The sequence below is a fragment of the Orbicella franksi genome, chromosome 5, assembly GCF_964199315.1.
Source record: "Orbicella franksi chromosome 5, jaOrbFran1.1, whole genome shotgun sequence".
In the NCBI taxonomy this organism is placed as follows: domain Eukaryota; kingdom Metazoa; phylum Cnidaria; class Anthozoa; order Scleractinia; family Merulinidae; genus Orbicella; species Orbicella franksi.
The window spans coordinates 31,756,567-31,764,900 of record NC_138149.1 but is presented as its reverse complement, the minus strand read 5'-3'; the positions used below and the strand labels follow the sequence as shown (position 1 = coordinate 31,764,900).

Genomic DNA, 8,334 nt, shown 5'->3' with positions numbered 1-8,334 from the left:
ACAGTAGCTGTACTATTTTACTTCTTCTTCTAGCGCAGTTTCATTCCTTGAAGCCTTGAAACCGTTTTTAGACAGACTTGTTACGAGCAGTAAATCAAACGCCCTTATATGGTATGAGATAAACCGCAAACTGCCCTCCCCCGTCACTTGTTCTAGGTCATCCAACATAAATCACACCCAACTTCCTTTAATTTGCGGCAATTGTTACCAATTTTAATAAAGACAATAAATCATTTGCTAAATATAAGTATTTCTGTGGCTTCTCGGTCAAAAGATAACTCGGAATTTTAAAATTAGAAGAATATTTAAATCATCAACAAAAAATCGTACATGACCATACCAAGTAGTAAAACGAAAAATCGTAATTGCTGGGAATTCAACCCCTTGTGTTCTCCCGTTATTCAGCGTCATTTACTGCTGCGAAATAAACCCTGAACTTCATCTTCTATGTGCTCGTGCCATTACTTTTATAAATTAATTTTTACTTAAAAGCCACTTTTAACTTAATTTTTGGCACTGCACTCAATCGAGATGAACTGAAGCGGTCTGAAACCCACGATGTTTTTGATTAACGAGCGATCTTTTTTTATTTTTATTTTTAGACACGACTACATCAGCGCTGCTTTTATATTGTTATCGTGTATGAATAAATGCCATGCTTTACCTTAACAAGATTCTCTTCATACCCGGATCGCTCTCGAGCGTTCCGGCAAAATTCTAGCAACATTTTTCCGCGCGTACGTTGGAAAAATACAATTAAGATCCCAGAGCCTTAGCCAGAAACAAAAACTATGACTAAGGCAAGGGTTTAATTCGCAGACTTAAAAGTTAGAACCATCTTCTACAGCATAATTAACAGCACCACATGAAAGTACTGCTCAATAGCTTTCATTTGAATGATCACACACACTAGGGTTTCATCCACAAACGTAAAGTTAGAACCACCTTGTACTGCATAATAAACAGTACCACCTGAAACTACTGCTCAATAGCTTTCATTTGAATGGTCACACACAAGGGTTTCATCCACAGACTTTAAAGTTAGAACCACCTTGTAAAACATAATAAACAGTGCCACGTGAAAGTACTGCTCAACAGTAATCTTAGGTATTTAGCAGTGTTTTACCGTACCCCTTCAACAAAACAACAAAAACAAAAAAAAGACCTCGCAAGTGCCTCGGTTTGCCTCATATTGGCTACAGCCCTCGATTCCGTCAAGAACTCAGACGTTTTTCTTTGCCTCTCTCAGGTAATATACTGAACATTTTAGACCTCATTGGCCGAGTTTGTTTGGTTTGGATGTCGAAGTATTGACCTCGTAATGACTGATGTTGAATTGTGGTTTGTCTCAGTCCATATAAACAAGAAAAAAAACTAGGTCAATATTTCTACAGTCGAGACCTCACCGTTGTGTAAATAACAGTTATATAAACATATTGGCACGCACGATCCATTTGCAGTTGCATAAATCTGCGACCTCGATCGTCTTTCTGTACCAAATGCAAAGACGATAAGTAATTCTCACAAATTAATTTGTTTGTTTATTTTTAAGATCGGAGTCGACCGCTTGTGCCGTCTGTTTTCCTTCAAGAATTACCCTCGACCAGTATAGCAACTGAAATAATGGGCCATTCTAGAGTAGCTGAGTGGGTGTACCAAATGGGTGTTTGATTTACAGCTTGGAAAAAATGCGAGTGAAAAATGTTTTCCACTGACAATTGTTCCAAGCTATAAATCAAACTCTCATTTGGTATGAACTATAAATTCAACTGATTTGGAGTGGCCCATTATTTGTTATACTGTTCGGGGGCATGGTGCATAAACCATACTCAATTACCCTTCATGTTTATCAGCCGATAACACACGCGATATTTTAAAGGAATGCTACAATAGATTATCGGAAGTTGTAAAATGTACAACCTTCCGCCTCGCTGCATGGAGGTGATTTCGAGTGATCTGAATTTGCTCGAGAGTAACGCGGCGGCAGCTTTTCCAGAACGGCTGAGAAGAAGAAGTATTTGGCGGCAATGAAGGCACGCCTTTCCCAAGTGCTACCCTGGGACGGGGCCCCCAGCTGGTGCACTTGAAATAATTATGTAACTCCAAGAATTACAAGTACTGTAAACCAATTTATTGTGGTTTCCCCAGAGTATTGGACCTGTTCAAGCTTTTTTATTTGTTCGGTTTTCTTGACAAAATGTACCTCAACAGTTTCTCTATTCTCTTCCAATCTCTTAAACATGCCAAAATGAAAGGAAAACAGGAATGACACTATTTGTTTACTTTTGACTAGTATTTGCCATTCAGTAGCAATTGATTCTAAAAGACTTTTGACAGCCACAAATATGTCGCTGCCAGCACAATATCGAGATCCATCGAGGGTGGGGTGGCGACAAAGTTAGAACTTCACGCTACAGAGGTTTTTAAAATGTTTGAAAGCCATGAGCGTACCCTAAAATGGGTTAGCACCAGTTTGAAATCGTAGAGGAAAACAACCAACATAATAACTTGATGATTGTGTGGGCGTGACAGGTTCTTGACCTTATGGGTTAAGTGGCTGGACAAGCACAAGTCATCTAAACAATACCTTGTTGTGTGACGTGACGAGACTTAGATCATGGAAGGGACGCTATCACTGTTAGCGCTGGTATGTGATTCACGGTACGTGATAAATTTAGCATGTTTTGAGCACTTAGCTTTCGTTTGGATTAAGTTTATCATTTCTTAATGCGATGTTCTCGTTTTACATGATCTCTCGCACGTATTCTCTCTGACCAAATGAGCTATTCCACGGCTCATTCCACTGAGAAATTAATTTTAAAATATGGCCGGAAACACCACCTTAGCGGAATCTTAGGAATACACCACTTTACCACGGTCTTGAGCAAATTTCAAACCCCTCAGAGGAATTGAAATATTTTTCAGAACTCGCACCACCAAAAACGTTCTAAAGGAGATGACAATACGATAGGCTAATATCACACCATTTTAGCGATTGACGTACCTTTTAAGGCTCTTAAAACTGCACGGCTAAACGATTACACTTAAATCCTTTGATCGTAAGCCAAATAACATACCGACGCACGACTGAAATTGTGCGGTTTAACGAAATCCACGATTATGGGGAATATCTGCTGGTCAGGCTAAACTGCAGAACTTTGGTTTGTGGCAGCATTCAAACCTCAGGTTAACAGTCCTAGACAGGGTTCAGGCTAACAGACGGAGATTACGTAAGGAGATAAATTGTTTTATTTTGTTTTATGTCTGTCTGTCAAGTGCTTAAGAAAATAATCAATTCATAAAATCACAGGGGAGTATTTTTTCGCATTTCTCTTGGCACGGAAATTGTAGATTATCGATGTTGTTAATCTCTCGAATTTCTGGCGCGAAGAGTCTTGACCGTAAACGTGAGATTCTGTTATGGTTTTTTTTTTTTTTTTTCAGCGTGGCGTTGCTCAAATCACCACACATCAAACTGTGTACTAATTGATTTATCAACCAGGTGTTAACTGAAAGATAAATGTATTACATTGAAATTTTTATTGACAGCACGTCTTCCGAGGGTTATTTTCCCTACTGATCATTTCAAAGGGAATTCCAGTCCATGGAGAAATGAAGTCTTATAAAAATCGTGTGTTAATAGACGCTTGATATTAGCTGTAACAGCCGTCGTAGCGCTGGTTAAATTTCTGAGTAGCTCCCTTCTTTATTTTTATATTATAACCAATTACTGTGCCTTGCAAAACGTGAATTCCGAATATTGGTAATCGTGATTTTTGAATTCCTTTATATTCAATATGCAGCGTTTGAGATATTTTTGGTCAACATGCAACCTCCAATGCTAATGCAGCAGTATTGATTTGAAACAAAGCTGAGAGGTGATGAAGCATGGTCTGTTTGGGATTAATTAGACGAGTCAATAAGAGATTAACACAGCAGCGTATTTTCTCCTCCTTGTTAATTGCTCTTCCACGCCCCTCGCACCATTGTACACACAGCCATTGAAAATTGCCCGCCTACCATTGGCTGCGTTTTGACAAGTTTTACTGTCCTTCGTGTAAATGACACGTGTTAAATGTCATTTATATGAACTGGCAGATGCTTAATTAGTCGTTTACGATGTACTTAGCCTCAGCTCTGTCAAAGCTGCGCGTGAATTGCCAAACGCTCGTCATGAAAAGATTCATGCTGCTTGTGATTCTTGTCCTGGCTTCTGTAGAAGTCGCCGACGGTGTTGTGTACAGTTGGATTCTCAGTGTAAACCCTGTCGACACGGACGAAGGAAAACAGACGACCTCTGACAACAACACTAAAGAAAATTCGACTTTGCAAAATGTAAGTACGATTAGTACCGCGGTTTTAAACTCGGTACCTGCTCCTGATCTGTGCATGTCACACTGTGCTTATGTTCGAAAATAACGCAATGCAACTCACTCTAACTCCAAATGCCAATTCTAACTTCAGCCCTGCAGAAAGGACAGGCATTGCGGACAAGGAAATTACTGTCACAAACACAACGGCCAATGTCATGCTTGCAAGGCGATAGACTCGCAGTGTCGACGCAACAACATGTGCTGCGCTGGTATGGAGTGTGTGTTTGGAGTATGTAGGAAAGCCTTGCCGCGCGGAAGCCCGGGAGCAAGGTGCAAGAAAGACCGCAAATGTGATTCGGGGTTGTGCTGCGTTAAAGTTCACGGGGAGCCGATCTGCAGACGGTTGCTTGAAGAGGGTGAAGACTGTAGTGTTCCGGAAGGCGGTCTTGATTACTCTTTAAACCAGAAGTGCCCCTGCGAGGCAGGCTTGATTTGCAAGAAAATTAAACATCGACACAGAAAGAGGTAAGGGTTATTAATCAAACCGCAAGCATTTGCACCGGCCGCAGCAGCGCTGATGGCCGCCACATACCCACCACTCTGCCAGACATTGTAATTAGAATTCTGCATAGCAAAGCCGTACAAGAACTTTGATCATAAATAAATAACCCTTCAAGTCCATTACTCTTTTTGTCTCCCTTTTTGCCTTATACTCTTCTACAGTAATCTCACTTCCTTACTTCGTTTTCCGCTACCAACCGCAAAAGTTACTTAAATCGTGTGAATTGGGTAATCATTTTATACGCATTTCGTTTATTTGTTTATTTGCAGATTCGTTGCTGGGCTCGACAGAAAAAAGAGAACTTGCCAAAGACTTTAGCCAACGGAAGGAGGTAACAGGGACAATCTGTAGCCGCGAAATGTTGGCGATCGAATTTCGCGTCACCGAATTTGGGAGCGAACAATTGTGCTTAAGGAGTGCACACTAAAGGCCTCCGCACTGCAATATAGACCCAAACTATTGAAGTGTTAGATAAATATAATTATGTATATAACATATTTCACACTCCAAGTGATGTAAAGTAGATTTTAATGACAGTATAAATTATCATGCGTTCTTAATTACATTTCAAGGTTTAATTTACGTGAGCTCGACTTGGAAAGGACGTAAAAGCAAAGGAGTAAAGATATAATTTTGTAGCGTGGAATTAACCATCAATATGCAAAGCCGGGGTAAACATTGTTGAAACTTTTGTTAACTAGTACAATGGCTTTTAGGTGTCAAAACCAAGGCATTTATGAGTTTAATGGACGTAAAGCGTTAAGTGAGTAAACTAACGATATTTTTTTCTCGGAATAAAAAGTTTTAGAAACGACGAAGCAGTACTTTTTTTAAAATAAGTAATGGAAATGTTACGCTCTAGCAATTCTACGCTGTCAGACTTGCGTAACTGGCTCCCTCCAAAGACGCAATTCAGCTAAGCCATTTTTGCATTTTAGAGTTTGCTTGTTAAATCCTAGTGTCAATATTGCATCTTCACGGAGTAACGCAATTATTTGGACTCAACATAGACAGACCACGACATTTCGAAACAACCGGTTTTGTTTTCTTTTCAAATGCTTTTCGTTCCAAAACGATGATTACTTAAACTACAGATAAATCCCTCCCCTCGATCAGGTCGTCTTCTGTAATGGGTAATTAGGTTATTCAGCAAGTACAATGGAAAATTCCTTAACAGCAGATCTGATTGTGCGAGACGACTATAGGCAATGCATTACTGACAGTGGCCAGTCACAATAGCCAGCTAACGAAATCAGGAAAGCTAGACAATGCCAATGATTCTAAAAACGTATAATCATTATGCTTGCCCCTTTTCCAGTTTGAGTAACAACGGGCAATTTACGTCAAGGCTATTTTGAGCTTTTCCGGACCACGAACGTCTTAGGCGAAACTTGCGCGAACAAAACTGAAGCGCCGGACTCCATATAAATTTATGCTTTTTAATAACTGACTTTCATTTTAGTTCTGCACTTTTCGAGCGGCAAAACACGAGGACGCTCTGTGCTGGCAGCTCAGATATTCTTTAACACAGTTGTCAGCAAACTACAGCTAACTTAACGTGCATTTTGTAAGAGCTGGTTTTTATCAATGCAGCACGCGCCGATTAAACTTAAAACCTCCGAGCAATAAACCGACTGCAAAATAAGTCTGTGATTTAATCGTTGTTCAAGTCTTTAATCTGACATTTTAACCTGACATTCGTTTAATCTGCACCGTTTAAAAGCGTACGTGTTGTTTTTAACGACGGCCTTAGTAGCCTTGTTGTCTGCAGACAAGGGCTCCAATCTTGTGCTTTATTTAGTTCAAAACATGCTTTTCATTCAGTCACGTTCTTTAAAACTCAGCCAGTTTAGAACCGAGTGCACCCAAACTGCGAAATACTCAATGCTAGGTTTGTATTGAGCGGGCTAGACGTTAATTGTAAACAAATTTTGTAACTGTAAGTACTTCCTGCAGGAGAACAACTAAATACACTCTTCGTAAACAAGACCATGAAGTTGCTCCTTGTTGGGTGTTGACATTATTTATCGCACGTTCTCGTGTGTTGAGGAATTCAGCCTACTACGCTAGGTTAAAAGGTCTTGCGTAAAATTGATTGATCTGAATAAAACCTAACACGTACTGGCAAAATACAACGGAGAACGCGAACGCCAACTCAACATGAAACGTCTGGTTGCCGAGTTTTTTTTCTCTCTCAGCGGAGCAAGCACACTGAATATAAATGTTACTCATAAACTCATAAATTGACGAAAAAAATGCTATTTAAGATGATTCGTTTCAGCAAGGAATTCAGTCTCTCATTTTCCAATTCAAGGCACTAAACCTGTATTCTCCACTGAGTATTGACCAGAGCTGATTACGAGGCCACTGAAAAGTCAATATTATTGTAAAGTTGCGTGCGAATATCAATCAGATTTCATTGTGTGTGAAAAAATACCGGTGCTTGCCGGATCAGTCCACAAAAAGAAAAGAGTCGGAAAGCGATAATGGGCGGCTCTTGATTCCAGAATGAATTAAGGTCTTCACATTGACCAAAGCGGAGTCGCTCATAAGCATTACCATTAGCGATTTATGAAGCATAAATCGAGTATTGCATAGTGTGCTCGGATGGAGGCACTCTTGACAGTCCAAAAAGGTTACACCATTACAGATTTGACGGCTGTCCTTTTCATATTTTTTAACGACGGTTGAAATGTAGGCACTAATTCGTGATATTTGGTTTGACAGTTTCCACCCTCTTGTAAGAGTTAAGGGTGTCTCCTAAAACCACTCTACGAGGCTCGCTATTCAAGTTCGATCAAGCGATTTGACCCTATTCTGAGGCATTTCATTAAAAACCATTCAACAGCTATACCTCCCAGTTATAATATAACTATAATTGGGATGTTTGAGATATAATTAGAAAACATGCACCGAGTATACTGTATATGGATGGGTGATCTAAATTTAAACTCTTGACACATTCCTTTCCTTGCCTGAGAAAATTTAATTTGGGGGGCTCAATCTGAACTGTTTTTTTTTTTTTAATTTCAAGACGACTGGAGCCTGAAAGTGTAGATAGAACGTTATTTCAGTTCAGTGTTGTCTTTTCAATTGTAGTTGCATCTCCCAGTTATTAATTAAGAGTAACATTCTACAGACAATAAAAGTTCTCTTATCTACTCAAACACTACAAAAAATCCAAGCAGGCGGACAACAAACGCAGAATTTCAGGTCAATAAAAGAAAAACAGCCATTAGAATATAGATATTTAGTAATCCTATGTAAGTCAAAAGCTTGTAAAATACAGATCATTTAACGGATAGAACTGTTTATAACAGTAATATCAAAAGGATACCTTTTCGTTTGAACGTAAAAGAGCAGTTCTTTTCAAGAGGACGGACATTAGTGGAAACTTTGATCGGCAGTTTCATTTCCAATATTTTAAATGCCTAATACCTCTTCGATTCGTTAGAACGT

General features: G+C 39.4%; 1 protein-coding gene across 1 annotated transcript; it reads left to right on the top strand.

The window, feature by feature from the left end:
• The first annotated feature begins 3,261 nt into the window (after positions 1 to 3,261).
• On the top strand, positions 3,262 to 7,718 carry LOC145488232 (dickkopf-related protein 3-like). Its single transcript, XM_081467053.1, has 3 exons — positions 3,262 to 4,335; positions 4,465 to 4,838; positions 5,145 to 7,718. Exons 1-3 carry the CDS (start codon positions 4,120 to 4,122, stop codon positions 5,191 to 5,193), a joined length of 639 nt encoding a protein of 212 aa, XP_081323179.1. The 5' UTR covers positions 3,262 to 4,119; the 3' UTR covers positions 5,194 to 7,718.
• Positions 7,719 to 8,334: the final 616 nt, after the last annotated feature.

Bases quoted from the DNA above. Each gene is read 5' to 3' on its own strand.
- LOC145488232 (XM_081467053.1), top strand. From the start codon at position 4,120: ATGTACTTAGCCTCAGCTCTGTCAAAGCTGCGCGTGAATTGCCAAACG. The intron at 4,336-4,464 runs GTAAGTACGATT...TTCTAACTTCAG, and splicing joins AAAATTCGACTTTGCAAAAT to CCCTGCAGAAAGGACAGGCA. The intron at 4,839-5,144 runs GTAAGGGTTATT...GTTTATTTGCAG, and splicing joins AAACATCGACACAGAAAGAG to ATTCGTTGCTGGGCTCGACA.